Here is a 25,670-nt window from a genome sequence, read left to right as displayed (position 1 = left end):
TTTCTGAGAAATCGAATTTTAACTGTTCGAATTTTTTATAATTCGATTTCTCAGGTAATATTCGATCGATTTCGTTCAAATTTTGTACATTGAATAATCTTATTAATTTAAAATCACATAAACCACCATATGAGTTCTGGACATTTCCATCTCTGTGGTGAGATAAGATAGAAAACTTATCCCAATGCTCCATTATGCATGCAGGCACTAAAAACTTTTGACCTTTAAAATCAGTGATAGAGCTATTAAAATTTTAAAGCCTTTTCCCCCATATTATTATCTAGAAAGATTAAAAAATAACGAAATCGAATTATCTTTTGCCTTCTGGTCGGAAACATAAGCATAAATTCTACATCACATAAAAATGAAACGAACGGACGAAAAATGAAACGAATGAAATGAACTAAATTTTCATTAATTTACAACAAAATAATTTTCAATATAAGCCTTAAGAGATTCAATAATTTAATGAACTACCGGGTAAAAATTCAAAAAGTAAAATTAAGCTTTAAAATGTTCATATTTGAATTTCCATATTGACTATTTTATTCGGAACTTTAATTTTATTTGCTTTCAGATAGGGTTTACTAACATAATTTTTCTATGCCAGAAAAGAACTGCGCAATTAATTCCAAGAGGGACAGATAGATTAGTTCCAGAATCATGTCATGTAGCTATTAAAAATATATTTCAAAAGATTTATTAAAAATTTCTGAATATAAAGGATAACAACTTACACCTCAAAAAGTTTTAAAATAAACATTAAAATTTTTTTTTATATCTATTTTAACAAACATGGAAGTTTCTGAAATTCATTAGTTGTACATATGTGGCTCAAACTATCATTCTAATTTCTTTCTTTAGTTATTATCATTATAGTTTTTATTCTTTAACTATCACCTTTCAATTCTAGAAAATGAATAAAATAAAAAATAGATTCATGAATTACCTTTCATCTTAACACTAATAAGCATAGCTTAAGATGAAGTTAGAATTAAATTATTTCTTATCAGGAATGTTCTCATTTATATTATTTTTACAATACATCAGAACAGCCTTAATCTTTCAGAAAATATTTAAACATAAAACTGAAGTAGTTCCAAGCAAAAGCAACTGTATCATAGCTGCAATTTTATAACTATAACGCAAATACATGAGCATATTACATTCTAATAAGGTAAATTTTTTTTTTTTTTTTTGCTAAATGAATTTTTAAAAATTCATTAACATCTTTCTAGTTTTAAACAAAGTTACTAAGAAAGTCAACACAAATAACACAAGGCACTAGAATAAGCTGTAACATATTTATTGCACAAGATTATACGCTAAGAAAAAATCATACATTGATCAGATAGCTTTAAGCAATACATAAGAGAATGATTCCCATAAAAATAATATTCATAATACACACAGGGATACATCAATACACATTTCATTTATTCAAATATTAACAACTTGAGTAATATGTTATGTAGATAATCTCATTATTGCCATATGAAAAAGAAAAGAAATATTTGTTCAGAAATAACACACATTAAGCATATCATATGGCTTAAGCGAAAAGTTAATGGCAAAAAAAATCCCTCAACTTTTCAATCATAATTTAACCTTTAACTTCACAATTTTAGATTTAGTCAGAAATGGTACACATGTATTTAAGTTTATTAAATTTAAGTGATTACTGATTACAATAGTGTTCACCATAACACAATTCATGTTGAAAGAGATAAAATATTTAGTAAAGAAAGGAGTCAAAAAAATTATTTTTCTTTACAATAGTACACTTAAATTTATACAAATTAATTGCAGATTCAACAGAAAAAGAGCTGTAGTTGAATATATTGTGTAAAAAATCTATGGTGTATCTTAAAAACCAGATATTACCTAGGGTAGAGTGTACAAAAGGAATGACATAGATTTCTTGATAAAATCACATTTTAATTTTTTTTTATCTACTTCAAAATTTGTTAATTACTATAATTTCATGTACTTGAAAGATAGTTCATTTCTTTTAAATTATGTAAAAAAAAAAGTTCCACCCGCAGCATCATTTCGTACTAACGCACTTCTGAATATATTAACTCATAATACCAAAACCTACAAAGCAAAAGATCCTCATTTAAATTCACCTTTTTACATTTTACAATTCAGTGAATTTAAAAACAACGTAATTAGGAATTAAAAACAATGTAATTAGAAACAATGCTTCTTTGGCACTTCCTAATGTTATTTAAAAGGAAAAGAACTGTACATAAGTTGCTGGGCTTTTTATAGTTTCCATGCTGAAAGCTTAACAACTAAAAGTTTTTTTATATATATATTTAAGCAAAACAACTCATTTATTTAATTTCAATTTACATTGCATACTCTTATGAAATTAAGCTAGATTCTATTACAAACCATAGATTTTTTTTCATTAATTAAGCACTATGAAATAGAGAAAGTTTCAAAAATGCTAGTAGAATTTTGAAGTAATATACAGCTAGTGAATAAATATTTTACATAAAGGAAATTACAAATACACTTCACATTTTAAAAAGAGTATATGGCAAGCAAATAAGGTAAAAATTATTTTCTATTATTTTCTAAGTACAGGAAGAATAAAATTCAATACACTACCAAGTACAATAAAATTCTCTAATCTTGTATGTGACACCTACTTACATTAATGAACATATTTTAAATTATTCTCTTGCAAGAGTTCCATTTGATCGATTTTTTTAGGTTATTATTGTTACAAGAACTTGAATAAGCTATAAAAATGCATCGGTGCTCATTTATGCAAACATTACATAAATGAGCGCAGATGCGAACTCGGAAATCCAAGTTAAATAAAATATTTAAAGTGGCAGGAAAATAACTGTTGATCAAAACTTTTATTTTTTTCGATTTTGTGCAATATCAGGTTTAATACAATTATTGTAGAGTTCTCTAAATCACAGTATTTACAATAATTTTAAATATACAAGAAAAATATTCAATTAAAATGGGAGAATTTGGCTCAAGGTCAAAAATTATAAACTAAGCCAGACACAAAAAAATAAGAGCACTAACTTGCACTTGTGGTGTATAATCTATATTTAAGTGAATTACCTCCCTCCCTGACACCCAGTGGCTGAGTGGAAGCGCTTTGCGCTCCCATGTCACAGGTCCTGGGTTCGACCGTCAGGCCGGGCAAGGTTGACCCAGCCTTTCATCCCATGTCTGGGAAATTAAACACTGAGGGGTTCGCATTCGGCTGACCACCCCAGAGTCAAGAAAACTGAGATGGGCACAATAGGCTTTTGTGCAATTGAGTTAGCTTCCTTCCCTTTAAGGAATGTTTCAATTGTAGTGGAAAAATGCTACCATCTACGGTAACTAAACTACTGTGATTTAAACACTCACTAAAAGGGCGATTGTAAATGATTTATTTTATTCACAGTGAAAGAGGTTTTTAAAACATGTTTCTTTATATAGCTGTTGCACATTATGAGTGACATTTTTCTTTTACAAATTACAATTTCTGATTTCAAATTGATGACATTTCTACTCTTACAATTCGTAAAGAAAAGTAGTTTCATGCTTCTTAGATTGTAACTGCTGTTATACCTTACAGCAAACACTTAGCTTTTAATAAGGATCCCCCATCTAATTTCTATAATCGTAGAAATAACAATCATAGCAATTATGAAAATAGTTCTAAGGATCCCCCATCTAATTTCTATAATCGTAGAAATAACAATCATAGCAATTATGAAAATAGTTCAATTATTTCGAACTCAACGTTACGAAAATTAGTTTTGAACTTTATGGGTAAGATTGGTTTTTACCAATGATCCCACATCAGATTTCCAAAATAATAGCAATTCATAGATATTTCTATGTATTACTACTATCAAGGATAAGTAGTTTTCAAATATTTGACACGTTGAAGTCGCAGTTATAACTTTACATTGTGTAAAGCTAAAATACTGGACCATAGAAATGTGAATATGGGAAATTTTCAACCATCAATTCACTTTATGTTAAGACTTAAATATCAGTGTTCGGTAAATGCAAAATAAATTTTGCATACTTCCACAATAATGTGGCACAAGTCAGAATGGTTTCTAATCTGCAAGACATACTAACAATTCAAAAAAAATTATTCATGCTTAAATGGTACGTAAGCAAGACAAAAATAATTCATAATAGCTAAAATATACGTTTCAAACAGACTTCTGTCTGTTATACATATGATGGTTAATATAACATACATATACATATGATAGTTAACACAAAATACTAATGTTCTACAAGTAATATATTGGAGAAAAAATTAATGAAAGTATATCATAAACTTTCTTGTATAAAAACTTTTGGAAATTCAAAAGTTTGTGATACTCATGAAAACATCTAAATTAATAAGGCATTGTAAACATTAAGAATTAACTACAACCAGTTTTAAAAAAACAATTTGGTTGTCTTTTAGAAGGGAATGAGTTAATCTGTTTTCTGAAGATCGTATGTCAAAAAATTATAAATGTTTAAAAGAAAAAACAGACAAGTTTGTTTTTTGTATCCACAATGCCTCAAAAGATAACAGCCTCATAAAAAAGGACTGATTATACACCAATAAATAAGCGTAAACAGAGAAATAGAATATTTTCATGAGTGTGTTAAGACGTTCAGTGCTTGGAAAGAAATAATTAATTGCTTCCAACACACTTTTGAGGATTCAGAAAAAATAGGACATGCTTGTCCAATCTTTTCACCTCAGCAATTTGAGACAACTTTAGTCTCTCAGAAACATCAGTACTCAAAACAATCATATCAAGGTCTGAAAATAAAAACAATATAATGTCTTCATCTTGTCTCACTTCAAGAACTTCATGTGGCTGAAGTCTCTGGGATGTTTCACAATCCAAGGGTATAGAGTCATAAACTGAAAATAAACAACAAAATCGTTAAGTAAGGTAGTTTATTTTCATAATACATATTTTAATTTTTTCTTAATAAAATAAAGCTCACTTCTATTTTATCTATTGTGCTTAATCAATAAACTAATTGTTCATAAATTTTTAATAATCATGGATTACAAGAAGTTAATCATTTTCATAAAGCACACATTCTATACAACAAAAAATATTTAATAATGCCTCTATCACACGAGAGAAAAATATGTGCAACTGCAAGTGTAAGTGAAACTCTAAGCGCAATTCCTCCGTTCGGAGTTGCCGAAAGGGTTGCTTAATTGCCTGAACGGTTGCATGTAATTGGGTTACCATATTTTGTTATTTATCTTTACTTTTGGCTCATATTTTATTATATCATAGTTTCTGAACGATGTTCGTAAAGGGAGGAAAAAGAAATCACAGACGCTGTAGAATATTGATTGATTTTGATTTAATTTTTTACATTTGTATTTGTGTTAAGTCTTTTTTTTCAGCAGCAAATTAAAATTCTAAAAAACTTTATTTCCCCAATAGTGAAGTAGCCTGCGTCTCTAAAAGGATAAGGGTGTGAAAGGGGGATGGACTTAAATACTATCTAGAATTTTGACAATTTTTTTTATCTTGATTTGAGTGACTAAGGTATAAAACATGGTGCGTAGCGTTTTTGAAAAGTGCTTATTTTCGATTTTCATTTTTTAAAGGCCCTTAAAGGTGCTTTTCTTAATGGGTGTTTTTAAAAGGTGCTTTATTTTCCCTTTTTGAAAATGAAATTTATGAAAGGGAATGTCGACTTTCGCCACGCATTATGTAAAAACGTGTTTTTCACATTTTTCTATTTCACATTTTCAGAATTCATTCAACCACGATCAATTTCAGCGTACCGTCAGTCCATAGCGTATGAAAGCACCAATCATTTTACAGGTTTGGTGAAGTACTTGCGAGTCCGCATGTGCGTCTAGTGAGCTGGGTTCGGTGAGATCCTTGCTTTCTCATGTGCAACTCTGCTGTATTTTGCAAGATATTCTCAATTTCAGGCTTTATTTTTCACCCTCTGAAATCGAACCGAAAAATCTCTTGATCATTTTTTAATGGCTAATATAATCAAGAAAAGAGTTCTTTGTCAAATTCTAGTTATTTTATCATGATCATGTGAAGTCTGAGATTTATTTTGCATTTTGTCAATTTACATAGTGCTTAAGAATATTTTTGGAGCACCTAAAATGTTCTTAAAAGTTGCTTATTTTTTGTTGAATTTGGCTCCGCACCCTGTAAAAGCATAGTTTATTTATATATATATACTATCTAACATGCTAGCTAGGCAAATGCGGTATCGTTATCTATGTATACGCTAAATCGAATGAGAATAAAAACAAGCTGTCTGATTTAATAGTTTAGCTACTCGAAAATTTATAAAAGTTTCATGTGCAGAAAGGACAATTTTATGACTTATACCATTTTATGCAACTGACATTGCTATCTAAACAAGTAAGGCATTTCTTCAAATTTAATTTTTTAAGCTTAATTAAAAAACATAGTCCTTTGAAATAATTCTTTAGAAGAAATGAGGGTTTAATGTATGAAATATACAATTTTTGACTTTCCTTTTGCTCATAAAATATTTATAACATCAAAACTATTAGTTCTATCAAATCAATTCTATTTTTTTAATTTAGTCTAAAAAATACATAATAAATAATGTCTATACTACTAATGTCTATACTACAATGTGTCAGAATTTTATTGTCATCAAATTAATTTACATTGCATTAAGGAATCATCACACCCCGTGGTTCGATCGTCGGGCCGAGCAAGATTGACTAAACCTTTCATTCCTTCAGTGGGTCGATAAATGAGTACCAAGCATACTTGGGAGCTAAACACTGGGGGTTTCACATATGGCTGACTACCTAACCGGAACAAATGCTCCCACATCCCAGAGCCCAAAGGTCAAGAAAACTTAGATGGGCACAGAAGGCCTTGGCCCTCTGTGGGCTGTGCCGCTGAGTTTAGTTTAGTTTTTATGGGATCATCAATTTTATTCATTTACACATTGCATATCAGGAGTATCACTTTTATGAAAATTTTTTTTTCCAATTTCTTAGTAAAATTGTTTTTTAAATATAAGAGGATTTTCAATGTCATACTTACAATTTTTTATTGTAAAATTTAAAACATTCTTTATTGATATGAGATAATTTAATTAAAAATTATAGGATTTATTTTAGGACAAATTTATTGTAATATACAGTATATAAATTAAAATTTATTTATAACTATGAAAAAAAAAACAATATTTTATTAAGAACATACTTTTAATGTATCATATTATTTTGTTACAGACTTTTACATGTTTTGTTTTGCATTTTAAATAATACAAGAATCAATTTAAAAAATAAAACATTTATTGTCAAGTGAAACATTTAGATCATTATTCATTTTCATTTCTTATTTTTTAACTTCTTTCATAAAAACAGTATTGCATCTCTTTCCTTCTTCACCAGACAAACCTTACAGGATTATCCGAAATATCTGAAATAAAAGAAAGAAATCACTTTCATGATAAAATTTTACCAACACATTATTAGAATAAGAGAGATTAAATACCATTAATTTGAAATCATTTAAGTCCTTAGGTATCCCCTTTAAACTTATTTTAAGTTTGACAGATAGTTTGATTAGAGTTCTAAGATTATTCTATACACTAATGAAAGATAGCAGGTATATTTGGTTTTGTAGTTCTTATGTTTGGATTGAAATTTGTTTTAAGAAAAATAGATTGTATTTATGATCGAAGACTATTAAAAATTTATGTATATTGAAAAATTAGTCAGGTACACTTACATACTTACTGTCATTGTAGAAAAGCTAAGTATCAAAATATAAATGTGAAGTATAAATAAAAAGTAAAGTATCATTAGTAAATCATCACACACACACAAAAAAAAAAAGAATTGAGGGGATGAATGTAGAAACAGACAAGGAGATTGGAAATTTGCATTTTAGATTTTCAAAAATTAAAAGAATTCTTAGGGAAGAATAAAATAATTAATTCACAAATAATTATAATAATAAAAAAATTTCAAATTATCGGACACATGCTTTTACAATCAACAGTAATAAAGTTTAAAATTTGAAAATAAAGAAATATAATCATTATTATATTTTTTGTTATAATAATGTAACAAAGTTTCGCGAGTTGCTTGGCGAATATTTCAAAGTAAAGCTTTTCGCTAGTATAAATCATTACATATATAAAAATCGAAATTATTTCTATTTAAAGTAATTAAAACTTTGACCGGAACAAATTATAATAAGTTTTAATTTTATTAGCTTAAAATAAATAAATATTTTAAAAGAAAATTTATCTAGAAAATAGTGTACTATACTCACCGATACTAAAATGATGTGCAGGTTCCTGTTATGGTAGTACATCAACTGCATTGAGATGGTTATTTCATCGTGTGAAAGTATTTTTAATGCTTTGATTTTAAAGAAAATGTTATTATTAAACTAAAAAACTGTTCCGTTTCGTCTATAAAAAAATTTCATCCGATCATCCTCTTCACCAACGTCGCCGCCATTTTTATTTACATTTGTATACGTCATCACATAAAATTGAAACGTCATAAAAGCAAACGATCTGATTGGTTCATGAAAGAAATTGCCTGAACGGTTGCAGATATTTCGTGCAACCGTGATTTCTATATCACACGAGCAATTTTTGGAGAAATTTCACTTACAGTTGCACTTACACTTGCACTTGCACATATTTTCTCTCGTGTGATATAGCCATAAGATACTGTATTTCTATAATATTTTAGAAAAATGAGTTTTCTAGATGAGAATAAATATCTATGTGCTTGTTTATTGTTAAATGTTTTTACTATACTGATATAATAAGTTATACAAAAATATTTATCAATTACGTATACTGAAGGTCTTAACAATCTTTATTGGAGATAAATTCATAATCAGAAGCTTTTCATAAAAACTGATCTAATTCTGCTTAATAATAATGAATAATTAAACACAGATCAAAGCATGCAGAAAATCGGAAGTCATTATCTAACATATGAAGGCAAAATTGTTTATCAGGAAAAAAAAAATAGAGACAAAAACCGTGCATACTTTAAAAAAGCAATTTAAAAAAGATACGCGTTTATCTACATTTCTTTAATTACAAAAAATTTTCTTATTTAGAGAAAAAAAAACTATAAAATTAAGAGACATAGTCTAGTTTTTTTATTTATGGTGAGTGAAGTTTGAAATTTCCTCCCACTTAATTATTTTACCTAAAACTGTACTCTGAGCATAATACATAAAAAATAACTCAGCCTACTGAAAATTAAAATTTTCAGTTATGAGCCAGAGGGCGGTAGACTAATAAGTTAGTAGCCATGTTTTCTTCAAATCTAATGAGTCGGTGACTAATATCTATAGGTCCTTTTCAGTCAATAGCCACTTTTTGCAAACTATTTAAAAAGTTAATTCAACAATAAACTTGTAGGGACAATACATTTAATATAAACATTACAACTTTGAAAACTGAGAATTTTTAAGGAATTCTTTCTACCATAAAATCATGGATTTTGAAGGATGAAAATTTTTTATAACCTTATTTGACTAAATTTTTTTATGAGTTAATTCAACATTTTAATGAAAATTTCATTATCCAAAGTATATTTTTTATTGATGTACTTTAATTATTAAACTATTTAGAAAAAAAAATGTGAAAAAATTACTGGTAGTTTATTTAATTTAAGTCCCCACATTTTTTGTTGACTCTTCACATGTCAGTGGTGAGTGATTATTTTTAGGTCTTAACTACAGTTAGATTTAATTAAGAGTTTAAGTTCTTCAATATTACTAATAAAATTAAAGGATAATTTGTATACTATTCACAGTTCTTTGTAAAGAATTATTTAATATTCCACACAACTTTTAGAGTTTTCTTCTTTTAAACATATGTGCAGATCAACTGCTACAATATCACTTTGTTTCCATTTAAATTAATTATCTTTTTATTCAAGAACTTTATCAATTAAGGACAACAAAAACAGCTAATAAAAATAAGATAAAAATAGCTAATAAAAATAAGATAAAAATACACAATGTAAATAATAAAAAATACATATATATTAATTTTAGCTAATTATATAATTTTACGGAATTTTAAATTCAAATTTTTAAATATCATATGAATGCATTGTTTACTCAACACATAATATGCAATTCAATTAAGACAGTATGGCCACAAATACTAAAAAAAAAAAAAAAAAAAAAAAAAAAAAAAAATTCTCTGATTTTTGTTAGGATGATTTTATCAAATTTTCCAGATTTTTGTTGCTGATGTCATAAATTTTATTAGTAATTTTTCAATTTTGTCTTGTCATGTACATAAAATATATCACTAATCACTTTCACTCGTTGAAGCTAAAAGTAAACATTTTAGAATTAAGGAAATTACTGTAACTACATAAATATAACTTTATTAATTACAAAAATGTTTAGACATCAATTCATTGATCTACATAGCCAACATAGAATTAGCTCACATTGAATATCATTAAAGTATTTTTTTTAGAATTCATAACAATTTATCAAATAGAAAAATACTAAATTTGCTAGTGCTTCAACCTCTTATTAATTACTTTTCCAGATTTTTTCTGTTGATATTTTAATAAAATTCTCTGACATTTAACAAATTGATTTTCTTTGTCTGGCAGCCATCCAGTATAATCAAAATGCTGAATTTATTAAAGCTTAATTATTATTTTTAAGTAACACTTACCAGATTTGTTAAGATGAATCACTGTGTCCTGGAAGAAGAAAAAATGCGCATTAAGATAAGACAAGATTCTTAGTAGCCAAAGCCAATATGTTCATCAAAATAAATAAAGAATATAAAAAAAACTTCAAAAGGTTAGAAAACTTGTAAAATTTAAGAGAGAATTAGTATAGATATTAAGAGCTCACTAGAATATATCTGTTTACATTTGTTTTTCTTTCTTCTTGATGGTAGGATTGAAAATAGGTATATATTTCTATGGATTTTTTTTTCATGTATCATGCATATGCATTATCTAATTTATGGAACCCAGGGTGATATAGAGTAATTCTAAACTTAATTTTTATTTCATTCCGTATAAATAAAATTCATTGGAGTTAATTTAGAATATTTAACTTATATACAAATAATGCAGACTGAAATTAGACTTTCTTTGCATGTCATTGTCACAAGAATAAAAGGAACTACAAGTAGTTTTAATAATGAAAAATATTCATAAAAAAATATAATGGATGAGAGCAAAAAGTTAAAAAAATCTTTCATTTCATAACATAATGTCAGAATAATGACAATTCGTTAAAAACTTAAATATGCACTAAAAAAGTTAATATACTAATCTAACAAATAAAAATTTGCTTGGATGCTTAAGAATCATAAGATCAGTATTTCAAATAAGAAAGCAAATCTGAGCAGAGTTTTAAATAAAATTCTTTCTAAAATTATGGAAGGAAAAAGAACATCAAGCACTACAAAAACATTAATTCTGATGAGTTAATGCATGCATGATATAGTCCAAAAACATAAATAATAGTTTATGCAACATAAATGGTTGAAGGGGCTAAACTTAAATCTGCTAATTAATGAATTCAGATATTTTCAGTAAATAAATCAGATACAAAAACCAGGGGTGAGATTAGCCAAAAGGCAAAAAAGCTAAATTTCTATGTGAGTAAATTTTACAAGTGTGCAATTGTTTAATAATAAATTCCAGACAATTTAAGATAATAAATAACTAAGTGTTGACATAAAATTGTGCACTAATTTATTAATATATGAATGATTACATCAATATTTAACATTTAGTAAAGAGTAAAATTACCAATTTAAAAAATAAAGCTAGAAATTATATTTTTCTTCAGTTCACATAAAGGAGACAATTATTACTTGAGAAACTAACTAGCTTAGCAAATTAAAACTACTGAGAACATACATTAACATTCCATTTCTTTAAATAAATACTATCACATGATTTATAGCAAAAATATTAGTAACTTGATTTTTTTAACTTTTACAATTGGAATCGCTATGTTCAGATTATAAATCTAATCTAGCTAGAGCCCTGTGAAACATATCAATAACTGAGAAGTAGAAACATATAGTAGCTCCTTAACACACAAAACTTGCTATTTTAGTTTGAAAAATTATATAATAATCAGCAGCTGGTTACATAATTATTTTTCATTCGATATGAATTTTGATGAAAATTCGAATCATGATGCATAATTTTAGACTGTGTGAATACGAATCTCAATGCCTTATTTTTAAATCACATATAAATACGAAAATCGATGTTTAATATTATAACTGTATGAACAAATCACGACGTAGGATTTTAAACTCGCGTGAATACGAATCGCTACATAGGTTTTTAAAAACTCGTAAATACAAATAGCAATATTGGATTTTTTAAGCCTTATAAATAAGAATAGCAATGTACAATATTTTAATCGCATGGTTACGAATACCAACACCTTATTTTGAAATCACGTATAAATATGAAAATCGATGTTTGATATTATAACCATATGAAAGAATCATGACATTGAATTTTAAAGTCGCGTGAATACAAATCCCTATATTGGTTTTAAAAAAAGGGGTAAATACAAATCGTACTATTGATTTTTAAATCTCGTAAATAAGAATCGCAATGTACGATATTTAAATCGCGTCAATAAGAATCGCAACTTCTAAATCACGTAAATACGAAAAGCTATGTTTGATATTAAAATCGCATGAATAAGAATCGAGATATTAGCAGATTCTGGGCCTGGGTATCTAAAAGGCTTGTTTGAAGAAGCGACATTTGCATTATGAAAATACGAGCTATCTGGCGGAAGGGTAAAAATGCGAAAAATCTTATCTTCTGCTGGTAAAAGTGGAGAAACAGCCAAAATAAATAAAACTGCAAAAGGGTTGGCAGCTATGTAGTTAGAATTTTCTGTTAATCTTTGAAAATTGGAAAGATAATTTATTTCATTGGCTGAATCTTCCGAAAAAGCTTAATATTTATATTTTTTTTAAAAAAGGTGAAACTTTTAGAGAATCTGAGTTTTTTTGATAAAAAGGCTGAAATTCGAGAGACAAAAGTAAAAAAGCAGAAAAATCTCATCCCTGAAAAACATACTTACTCAGAATAAAACTTTTTGGAATTCGATTTATGCTTTTTAATATATAAGGTATGGTACAAATAGATTAGTCATGAGAGTGGTTGAAAGTTTAAACCTTTTAAGATAATTTTACTTTTCACTTTACTACTTCAAAGAAACTGGTTTGAAATCTTTATTTCTTAGAACTTATCGAGATAATAAAATTTTTTTATACATAAACGTTAACTGAATTAGTATAACGACTGAAAGACAAAATAAAACTTAAAAATTATCAAAATAGAAAAAAATATATAAAAATAGTTTTTTTTACATGGAATTATCATTGCACAAACTTCGTAATTATGTGCAAAAAGTTTGTGATTTTCTTCCAAGAATTCAAGAAATATGACAAAAATACATAAACTAGAAATTATTATGGGGCTATGTTTCTCCTAGCCTAACTATTGTGAACATATTTTGAGGATAAAGAAACCATATCTGATGAAAAAAAAGGTATGTTTATTCAGACAGATTGTGATTTTAAATTGAAAATATTGTGTGTATAAGTTAATTAGCATATTTAAGATTGAGTCCTCAAATCATAAGAATGGCATAATCCAAATGTGATAATCCAATCAATAAATCATGAGTTACAATGATGTTCCTATTTATAATTATTATACTTTTCCCAATGGCTTTCTATCAAACCTAAATTAAAACTATTCACACATTACCTTAGATTAAAAATAAGAAATGGAGTAAAAGTTAAAATTCATACCGCTGGTTCACAGACTAAAAAGGATGTCTCCCCCAGAGAATGTTCAGAATTCAGTTTGAGTACTCTAATAGAGTACACTTGTGCAACTGAAAAAGAAAAGAAAAAAAAAACGTTCATTTATTTACACACACACATATACATATATATATATATATATTAACTAGATATTTTTAACATAAACTAGTCAAAAAATTCTTTTTTTAAAAAAAATAAAGCACATACAAGTTAGTGTGCTTTAATTAAAAGTAAAAACTTCTTTCATAAAACTAGCACCCCTATTAATAAAAATGTAATAAAAAGACAGATATAGCTAATGAAGGGGGAAAAATAAAAATTCGCTTTATAAACATAAATTAACCGTCCATAAATTTTAATCGGACATTGTTATCTAGCATTGGTTACTTTAAAGACAATAAATTTAAAAGATTTATATAATAATTAGTAATTCTTTTACAGCTTTTAAATAATAATCAAATAGAACTACTAAAATTACCATCATCTTCCTTCATAAAATGTATATCACTAAATGTCGATTCATCAAATGAAACTTGGTCGAGTAACTCTTCATATTGCGAATCTGTTAACTCCAAAGGTTCAATCTGATTGAGAGCTAGTTTATCTGTAAAAGGAAATAATTTTACTTATCAATTTCTGTATGTATATAACAAAATTAATTTGAATCCTTAACTATTACTTGCTCAATTAGGGTAAAAATACACTTAATAAAAAAGCACAACCTGAGAAAATCAAAATCTAAAACTTCATACAGGGTTCCCACTCTATGATGAGATTGAAATTCAAGGACTTTCCAGGACTTTTCAAGGACCTCAACAAAATTTTCAAGGACCTTAATCTAAGACCAATTTTAAAAATTATTCTCTTCTATTTTACTCGAAGCAACAATGCTTGTTGTGGCAATAATTAATTTCAAATATAATACCTAAATGCTTTGCCTATATAGAGAGAAGAGAGTATATGTATTATGGACTAAAATTTATATTTTTTTAAAAACAACCCTACTGGTTTTACATATTAATTCACAAAATCATTTTCAGCACAATCTATAACTATTGGTAATGAGGTGTTAATGGTGAAATCTCCTGTGTATTTCCATGTGAAGGCTGCATGAAAGACAGAGCTAAATCTTTGGTATTCCATATTCCATGACTATTCCATAACCCCCTCCTCTCCTCTATTAAACATCGTTTCTGAAATTATTCATCCATAATTTACACAACCTTCTCTAAATGTTATGCAGCAACAATTCTTTCTGAAAATAAAAATTAGAAGGAACATATCCCACTTTCACCATGTTTAAAAGTATTATTCGTTATGTGTAATCCACAATTGCCAATGAATATGACCTGGTGGGAATATTTCTCTTTTAATTCACACTGAAGCTTCTAATAGAATTTCCAATTGACATAGGGTCCATCCATGGATAATTGAAGTATTTTAGAGAGCTTTTAACCATCATCCATGCATTTGTAAAAAGAGGACAAAATATTTTCTGCAGTTCCATGACCCATAAATTGGGAGGTAAGGTACTTAGTGCAAACTTTATTATCAATTCCTTACCATAATGTCCATCTGCTTAGATTGTAGAGACTGATTTAAAGTCTCATCAAAGAGTACAGTGTAGCAATCAACATTCTTCAGCTCATTTATAAGAATCCCTTTGAAGTATAGTGCCAATCCAAAGGAGCCCAAATAGGCTCACTTTGTGGCACTACAAAAAAATTGTCTCGCTATACAGCTACCAGCAAACATTTTGGAGAACAATTTACTAATCCCTTCACAGGAGTTACATGAATAATTACTAGTGATGCACTTCAGACTTCAGAGAATTTCAGCATCAAGCACATTCCTTTTGACCAGATAAGAAGACAATGACGGCAGTATTGGACAAATTCAAGGACCTATCAAGTTTTTCAAGGATCTAAGACGTTTTTCAAGCACTTTCAAGGACCTAAATTTAGCAATAAAAAAATTTCAAGGACTTTCAAGGACTCTCAAGGACCGTGGGAACCCTGTTCAAAGAAATGATATTTACTTCAGATTCAAAATAGAAATAAATACAGATTTCAATTTAACTAAATTAAAAACTGCCTTTAAATATCCTGTTAAACTGACTGGTAAGTTTACTAACAAATAAAAACTTAAAAATAAAAGAGCAACCTTTACAGCTATTGAAAATATATATTATTTTGCTTCATCTACTCAAATTACACTTTGAATATTAAAAATTAATGTTTTTCCCTATAAAATAGCTTCTCCTTAAGAAAAAATGAAATAAAATAACAAATAAGTTAAATAATAAATGATTCAAATAAAGGCAAGAAATCCTACATTTTATGATTTGAATCATTAAATTAGTAATTTTAACTAAAAAATTCTGTTAGGTTCTCTACTGAAAGCTTTAGATAGTAATCATATAATATTTATAATTGCAATGATAACTAGCCCATTTTCTATGCACCAAATTGTTAAAATTTTGTTACAATAAGTATTAGAGCAATTTTTTTAGCACATAACTGCTGTGTAGTATCTAAAATATTGAATTCATAAATTTCAATGACTGATATTGATTAAAAATCATTTTAGATAGTTATAACATTCTTCAATTAATTTAAAAATACAATTATGAAAAATAATTTTAGAATACTGAAAAAGAAAAAAAAAACCCTGATTAGTATGTATAAAATCGGCTTACTACACCATTTAACAGCAATACTTAATAAAGGGAAAATAAAGGAAAAAGTAAGCACTTTTTAAAAACACTCAATGAAAAAAGCACTTAAAAAATAAACGAAAATAAGCACCTTTAAGCACTTTTTAAAAATGCTATGTACCCTGCTAAAATTCTTAATTTTAAAATCACGCTCATACGAACCTCTATGTTTGATTTTAAAATCGTTTGAATACGAATTCGTATGTTCACATTTTTAAGCCACTAGAACATTAATGTTAATAGTGGCTTAAAAAAATTGTGTGTATATAAATCGTGATATTTGATATGAAAATAGAAATCACAATTTCATATCAAATATTAGAATGTGTGATCTTAAATCGAGGTGTAAACAGGAATCACAACGTGTGATTTTAAATTGTGAATGTAATTTAAGCATCACTTGCATAGGTGGGAAAAAGCAGAAAACAAGTTCTAATTTTAAAAAAAATCTAATTCTTGATACCAGCATGCCTGAAAGTCAATTATTGCAGTGGCATAAATGTAATGACAGAGGAAAAAAATTATCATGTCTATCTCAGCCAGATTGACCTGTAAGATAAAGAATATTTGACTGCTTTTCCATTTTTGTAATACTAAAATCCTTTCAGCGATGGTGACAATATTTTTGCAATGCCCTTTGTGTGTATTATACACATCTGCCAGAAGTCTTCATGAATATCCACTGGCATTAGCAGCTATGTTAATCGCTTTTAAGAAGTTAATATATTAGAAAATTCAAAATCAGAGAAAATAGTACATGATCATGTTAGAGAAATTACTAACATTAAAGAAATTGTATAACTAATTATCAGATATTACAATATAATTTTAGAAGTTTCAAATTTTATGAAATAATATTTTCCTTAAATTAAAAGCATACCTAGCAATTAAAAATTCAAACTTGCCTAAATCTGATGAAACTTGATCAATAGAAAGATTGGCTGCATCTTGATTTTGAACAGCATTAGAAAAATAGGCATCATGATCATGCCTGATAGCATCCAAGATATTTCGATTGTTAGAACATTCATTACTGGCAAAAATGCTCTGACCAGGTGAAGATGCTACCTCATCACAAAACTGTGACTCATTACCACTATCATAATCTAAAATATCATGATTCGAAACATATTCTATATCCATTTCGTGAGACTGGTCAGTCTTAGGAGATTCGACAGAGTTATAAAATCCAGAATCTACTGATGATGGAGACTCTAGTTCATCTACTGATGCTGATCTTTTCTTTCCTTTCAATTTCCGCTTCTTTTCTACAAGAAAAAAGTAATAAAACGCATAAACGATTCTTTTTAACCAATGTAAAAGCAAAAGATATGCTAATTTCCTCACAGAGCAGTGTTTTCATCTCAGAAAAAAAGTGGGTGAGAATTTCTCACCCTTTCTCAAAAACAGGGTGAGATTTCAAAAATTAAAAAAAAAAAAAAAAAAAAAAAAACACAAAGAGACTTGAAAAAAAAATCATTTCTTTAATTATAATGCATTTTTAACATCTTCTAATTTTTAAAACATTGAATATTTTTGCTGCATCATCATATGGAAAATGTTCTACATCTACTTTTTCATCAGCTATTCTCATTAGGTTGCTCAAATACGTATTTGTTTCGTTTTGATCGTTTCTACCCACATTTGTTTCATTTTCATTTGTCCGTTTCGGAGTAGAAGATATTGGCTTTACAAGGTATTTGTCCATCTTACATTAACGAGCAAAAAATTTGAACATCTTACATGAAGAAACCTTACCTACGTTAAACACGTGGTTGCAGAGAAATGCGTTCTGAAAGAGGTTCCCTGGTTCGGAAGGATGGTGTTCTTAAAGGTTCTGAACAATACTGGTAAATAGGGAAGCTAGATAATGGGGCAGATGTTGAAAATAATAAAAGACCCAGGAAGAAAAGTGAAACGGATTTTATTCTAAATGGCGCAAATGAGAAATTTTTTTCAAAATGCGAGAAATTCGCGAATTTTGAAATTGGTTTATAAAATGCGCGAATTTCTCGCGGTAATCATTTTTTAATGCGAGAATATAAAAAAATATGCGAGATTCTCGCGTTCTCGCGCTGTAGTGAAAACACTGCAGAGGATTCTTAAAATGTGTCAGAAAACTAAAGAGAGTTGTTTTTATTACACCCACACCCTTATGTAGCAGAAATAGACTTCATGTCCTTTTTTTCCTTTGATTGCTGTATGGTCGTAAAAGGTTTACAGTATCTGCAATTTACATGTAACATAAGATGCCTATCAAAGCAAAGGGTTGTACATTGAAGAAGTTTATCTTTTTCGGCATGTCACGTGCGCTAGTATTGTTCCGCTAATGAAAGAATTCTGACATTTTCTTAACAATGGATTGGGAGAGCATCAAACCAAACCTGGTTTTATTTTGTCTTATGGTACAAAAACCAATTTCTGACAAAGAGCTCTTCTCTTGATTGTATTAGCCACAGTGAAAAATAACTTATACTGAATTTTAAATATATTCAATATTGAGTTGCACATTCTATTTTTAAAATTAATAATTACTTTATTTGATTATATAAAAACAAACAATTTTAATTCAAATTTATATTTAGTAAAAGTATAATTTAAAAAGTTATTGTGTATTTTTTAAATTTAATTATATTCATCATAACATTAACAGGATTAATATTATTGATCATATTGAATTAATCAGGAGCCTTATGCATCATTTCTATAGTGCACACTCATAATTAGGCTTAACTATCAGTAATGGAAAATTAGAATGGACTTCATCAAATTATTCTAAATGTAAAATATTACACAATTTTCTGAGAACAGAGTTGAATTAAATAAAATAATTTTGATTTGTTTGGAATAAAAACTGAGAGCTATATCTTGATCACTTATTTTACAGGACATCTTAAAGCATTTAGATTATTTTTACTTTCATTTTTCAAAAGAGTACATTATAAGAGAAAAGAAATCTCGAAAGCAAGAAAATAAAATACCTTGGATTTCATTCTTATCCAAAATTTTATAACATAATTTCGGCTTTAAACTTGAAATCCTCTCTAAATAATCTGATCGCCGAAGAGCAGCCAACATTCCTTGCTTAGCTTTAGTATAGTCATTTTGATCTTTAAATTTTCTACCTTTCTTTAAATTCCAATCCTGAGAATATAAAGTAAAGCAATTTTTATAATAATAAAATTTTTAAATAAATATTGGGATAAAAAGATTACTTATCTAAAGAGACTATAGCAAAAAGTTGTAATTCACTGACTAAAATTCACAGAAAAAGGCACACTTGAAGAGATTTTAATATGGCTTGTAGCTATCACTCCTGAAGCCATTATTAATATGAAAATATTTAATTTCTAACAAATAGAAAATCGCTTTGATGCTATCAAAATCTGATGTGGAAATATTTCCAATAGAAATTTAAGTCTACCAGGGGAAAATGTCATGTTAGCCATAAAAGGAAAGGACTAGTACAGTCAAACAGAAAAGATTAAAAAATAAACCGAAGTAACAAAATGCATTCATAAAGATTTGTTAATAATAATAATACAATCTGACATTAAAAAATAGCTTAAATATCTTGACATTAAAGATTTTTTTCAGAAGACTTTTTTTTCATTACGATATTATTGTAAAGGATATAAAAAATAACAAAAGATAAATTCTAACAATTAGTTAAAGAGTGATTCATTACAATGAAATCTTAAATTTAGATTAACATTTAACAAAACACCGATAAGTACGTAAAAAGCTAGAATTAAAAGACAACTAAAACAATATATCAAATAAATATTAATGTACGAAATCTAAATAAAGAAATATGAAAAAATATATTTAAATTCAAATGTTTTAAAAGTACCTTTAAAATCTTCATGCTATCACTAGATAGATTCTTTGTCTTTCGAGGTAATATTATTTGTATGATATTATCTATATTTCTAGTCAGATAACGACCATACTTTTCTTCCTCCAATCCTTCAACTAAAAATGGTACCAAAATCGATCCTTTCCTTCCCATTATTTAACTTTATTTCCTAAAAAATAAATATGCATAGGAGCAATTAAAAATTTCAACAATTTTAATATATTAGTGCTTATTGGTAAAATTCAGCTATATTTCTTGCTTGATAATTAAATAACAAAAAAGGGACATTTTCAGTTTACTTAAAGATAAAATCAGTGCACTGACTATTAATATACAACCCAGAAAACTGTTAGTAAATGCTCATCCACTCACTCATCTTTACGTAGGGAAAGCAAAGTGTATATTTCTTTAATTGGAGAGAATTTTGAAATAATAATTCAATCCAAAAATATGCATAAAATAGAACCAAATGACAGAGAAATAATTAATAACTTTAAAAAAAAAAATTTAAATTATCTAATGATAATGCGTTTTGCCCAATTATCAGAAATAATCTTAAACATACCTACATTCCTGAACAACCTAAGGTAATAATAACAAAATAGTGAATCAAAGAATAATATACAACAAAGCTTAAATGTAACATTAAATAAATTACCTTTCGTCTAATGGACTTCAACTGTAAACTCTTATTAAGTACAATACAAATTCAAGAAAGGTGTAGGGCTGCAAATCAACTCTGAACAAGGACTTGAATAGCAACAAATGCTAAAAAATGAAGAACAATATTACAGGGGTGCAGAAAATTCAGATTTGAACATTTATAAAGATTGTTTAGTTAGTCTAAGCTCACAGTTTTCTTTTGTTTGAAATTTGCATATTACTAAAATTTTTACATAATTTTTTCACTTTAAGAAAAAAAATTTATTTGATTTTACACAATTCTTGAATAAACCAACATATGTGTTAAGAATAATAGAAATCAGAATACAAAATAGTGATAATTTATAAAAGTAAATTTAAGATCCCACTCATAAACTTAAGCAATTTAAGCAGATAAAAAAAAACTAAACTTAAGGAATTTAAGCAGATAAAGAAACTGACATTTGTGATATATTTAACATATGGGAAAACAATTTTCTTTTAACACAAGGTGATGTAGCTAAATTAAAATATATATAAAACGAACTTAAAAATGCATGTTTAAATACCTAAATAATGATTTACTTTTCCATCTTTCTTATGCCTTTTATATTCAAATATTACATTTTTAATTTAGCAACAATATTTATTAATTGCCAAGAAATAGAGTAATCTATTTTAGCTTTGTAAAAAAAAAAATGCAGACATTTAAAAAAAAATTTCATTTAAATAATTAAAATGTTTATTTATAATCTATACATCCTATTTATACCAGGGTTGGGTTTTTGACGTCAAAAAGTGGTTTTTGACATGACAAGGGTATAATACGGGTTTAAACTGTCAAAAACCCGTCAAAAATGTCAAAAACTAAAGTTTGCCAAAAAAATATATAAACTTCAAAACTACCAACAGTTGCCATGCATTATATTGAAATTTAATTATACTATAGGTAATCAGCAGGTTTTAAAATATTTTTTAATTAAAATTAAGGTAAAATAACAGATTTAAAATCTCAGAAATTTATATTCAAATGCATGTGCAGAAAAATTTTGCACAAAATTTTTTTAAATATTTATATTTTGAAAAAAAAAATTTTTTTTTTGATACTTAAGAAAATTAAAAGTTTATTACTATGCATTTTTGACATATAAGGAACATATAACTAATATTTATAAGGAACTTACAAGTTATGTTGTATAAATACAAACTTGATACAAGTGTATGAAAAAAAAATTTTATGTTATACCGAATATCTTTATTATCCAGTATGTTAATTTGAATTTAAAAGTAGTTATATTTGTGAATAATGATAAATATAATTCATATTGTTTATTATATTTATTTATAATTATTACACTTACCATTTTAAAACAATTTTTACCTCTTAATTTTTTCCCCCACTTGTATTAAGAATACAAATAATGCATATCTTGAAAGCAAGTAATTATTCAACAGCTGAATTTTTAGATATTTAACAAAACTATGTATATAGTATTTAGCAAAATGAAATTCACAAGTATTTGGATAAACTAAATTTTCAGCATAGTAAATGAATAGGCTGAAGATTTTTCTTTAAAATATGTCTAATGTACAAAACTGCTAATGTTTATCTTTAAAAATGCCTAATTTTTAGTATAATCTATACTATACACTAAATTTGGTTATAAATAAATTTCTTAATAATATCACTGCAGATTTTCAATAACACATGAAAATGAATACATAATATTACAAAAGATGTGAGCTTTCAAAAGTACAAGATTTTGGTTACTATTCAAAATATAAGTGTTTCTTCAAAATTTTAAATTTATTTTTTCTAGAACATATTTAGAAACACTATCCTTTATAAAAAATATATAAATTTTATGTATTAATTAAATTTCACATATGAATATAGGTTTTTGACATTTTCGACATTTTTGACAGTGAGGTTTTTGACGTGACGGTTTAAACCATGGTTTAAACTGTCAAAAACTGTCACATGTCAAAAACCTGCCAACCCTGATTTATACATAACTTTTTTAACAGGGAAAATTTTGCAAAGAGAACAGTAAAAAAAAAAAAAAAAATTACAGTGCAGTCATTTTTTTTATTTAGACTAAAAATTTTCTCAGGGCTACCTGAATTTTCAACGAGCCTTGTTTGAGCAATCTGAGATATTCTGCACTTTATCATTATTACTGTAATTTCACAGAGATATTCCATACAGGGCCTCCATACCTAACCTGCTTCATCATATTTGGATAAAATTTTCTTCAGAAAAGCTGCATCATCAGATGCGTCACTCAAAACTTTACTGCATGAACAATCGCAGAGTTAACTAGTTATACAGGGGAGCAGCTAAATTTTTAGTCACTTTAAAAAAAAAAAAAAAATGAACTACTGAAAATTAGAACACTTGCAAGAATAAAAATGCTTCCTCTCAATTGTTTAAAGTTCTTCATTTAAATACTTAAAACTATGTAAATGCAAACTCATTTTTAGTGGCTTAAGATAATGATAAAATAACTAGTTTCTGATGAATATTAAAGGGAATCTATGAAAATTTGTTATTCCTTATTTATTATGAAAATAGACACAAAGAAAAGCCCTACTTTTAAAAATTAAAAAAAAAAAAGAAAATTAAGTACTTTTTTTTGCCATGGTTGGGTTTTTGACACCACATCAAAAACCTGTCGAAAAATGCCGAAATCGGACAAAAACCAGTTACAAGCATCACTTTTATTACTGGGGGCATTTTATTAGACATTAAATCATTCTCAATACTTGCATTGTATAATACTAAAACTAAGTCACAAAAATTGTCCAGTATTCTCCCTAAGCATTTTTAGAAGGGCGGTCTATCCTGCCTCTGATCTCTTTAAATGTGCCCTCTTTCTTCTTTGCAAAAATAAGTCACCCATCCTAATTTTCTCTTATTCTGATAATGAGAGAGAAAAAAAATTTTTTTTTAAATATACACATAAATAGAATAAGAGGTTAATTTAAAAAACTTATAATAGTCTATACTTGAGAGGCAACATTCTGCCTTTTAATATTTCTAGGGAGAATTCTGAAATTACCATAAAGGTTTTTTTGGCAAAAACTTGCCAATCCGACTTTTCACAAGTTCCAATGAAAATAGCACCTTTAAGAGCTTTTTAAAAATGTTATGTTCCCTATAATATTCTGCAACAAAATTTTCAATAATTAGGTAATAACTTTCCACTAGCGATTATTCAAAACTAAACTTGCACTAGTTTAACTCGGGTACATTAACAAATTTTGTCTTGGGCTAAGAATTCATTCACCTTCAGACCAATAGTATGTACAATCAAATATAATCTCATAATATTTAAACAACTAATTTGTTACAAGTAAATAAAATATTCATTAAATTGAAAAACTAAATTTCACTTCGCAGTTCGTTTTGATTTTGATCTCTAACATAGAATAAGGTACAGTTCCTCTTATTAAAATAATTTACGAAACTTTTAAAATTGCGTGAACATAAATTCTTATTTATCATCATTTATCACAGTAACTACAAAACTTTGTTACATTCATAATTCAGGTAAAATATGTATCACGATGTAGAATTTATAAATCACGAAATTTATACTTCAAAAATAGATTATGCACATCATGATTTGTTAAAAATTATTGGAAAATTACTAATAATGACTTATTTTATTCAATAAATTTATTACAGTTTTTATCCAATGCATAGCTGAATACTTGCAACATATGTAAAAGTGTGCAATAACTAAAATGAAATGAAAAAATTTCTCATTTATATCATTAGTTGATTCCCTAACTACTTGAAAAATATTTAGAATTTTAATAAGAGCAGCATAATTTGTTAACGATATAAATATCACTTGTATCTAAGTGAGGCATATATATAAAATATATTATAAATTTATGATGTAAATGTATTATTAATGTGTATGTATGAGTAGCAAATTTAGGAAGAAAAAAAAACATTCATTCTGCAGCGACTTGAAACAAATTTTACAATCTTTTCTGTAAAATTTTAAATATAGATGATATCGAGATAGAATTGAAGCAGGTGCAACTTGGAGTAGAAAATGTACAACACTACAGAGCTTATATTACAATATACTTATACAATTAAGCAATATTAACAGATTTCTCTTTGTAGTAGAATTTTTTATACAATTACAGGAAGCATTAAAACTAAGAAAAGTTTAGAATTAATTAAACGAAAGAATAACATACCAAAAACACAACAAACCGCAGTTAGCAATTCCACTATGAAATTATGGCATCTTGTGACGCAAGAAAAATATTTCTAGATGATTGCGTAACATTTAAGTTTCAGTTTCCATTTTTTAATAGGCGAGTGGCGCAACACTCTGAACAATCACTCTCAAGTTTTGCATTTTAGTAGATCTCATTTTTCAATCTCTGCAACTAAAGTTAAATTATTATTGGAATTATTAGAGCTGCTTCAATCTTTGATGACATTAGAAACTTACAGATATATAGTTATTAAAGACATTCCTGAATGAACCTGTTTGGGTGTTAAATTTGTTATTTAATTGAAATAATTATTGACTGGGTTTCAAGGTTACAGATATTACTTTC

General features: G+C 27.1%; 1 protein-coding gene across 2 annotated transcripts; it reads right to left on the bottom strand.

Annotated features, from left to right (window-relative positions):
- Positions 1–1,290: 1,290 nt before the first annotated feature.
- LOC107437074 (uncharacterized) lies at positions 1,291–25,472 on the bottom strand. 2 transcript variants are annotated; one of them, XM_087159658.1, is made up of 9 exons: positions 25,302–25,472; positions 21,097–21,206; positions 20,433–20,607; positions 19,561–19,723; positions 17,485–17,847; positions 14,342–14,467; positions 13,849–13,934; positions 10,708–10,735; positions 1,291–4,906 (listed from the first exon to the last, which is right to left on the bottom strand). In XM_087159658.1, the coding sequence occupies exons 3-9, from the start codon at positions 20,589–20,591 to the stop codon at positions 4,671–4,673; spliced, it is 1,161 nt and encodes a 386-aa protein (XP_087015784.1). In that variant the 5' UTR covers positions 20,592–20,607; positions 21,097–21,206; positions 25,302–25,472; the 3' UTR covers positions 1,291–4,670. The 2 variants fall into 2 exon arrangements, with proteins under 2 accessions (XP_087015784.1, XP_087015785.1); XM_087159659.1 differs by lacking the exon at positions 25,302–25,472 and adding an exon at positions 23,201–23,415.
- Between the last annotated feature and the right edge of the window lie 198 nt (positions 25,473–25,670).

The sequence above is a fragment of the Parasteatoda tepidariorum genome, chromosome 3 (assembly GCF_982258835.1).
Source record: "Parasteatoda tepidariorum strain Cologne lab strain chromosome 3, Ptep-v5.0, whole genome shotgun sequence".
NCBI classification, from domain to species: domain Eukaryota; kingdom Metazoa; phylum Arthropoda; class Arachnida; order Araneae; family Theridiidae; genus Parasteatoda; species Parasteatoda tepidariorum.
Note: the sequence above shows the minus strand (reverse complement) of the source record. Positions and strands in the feature narration are given on the sequence as shown.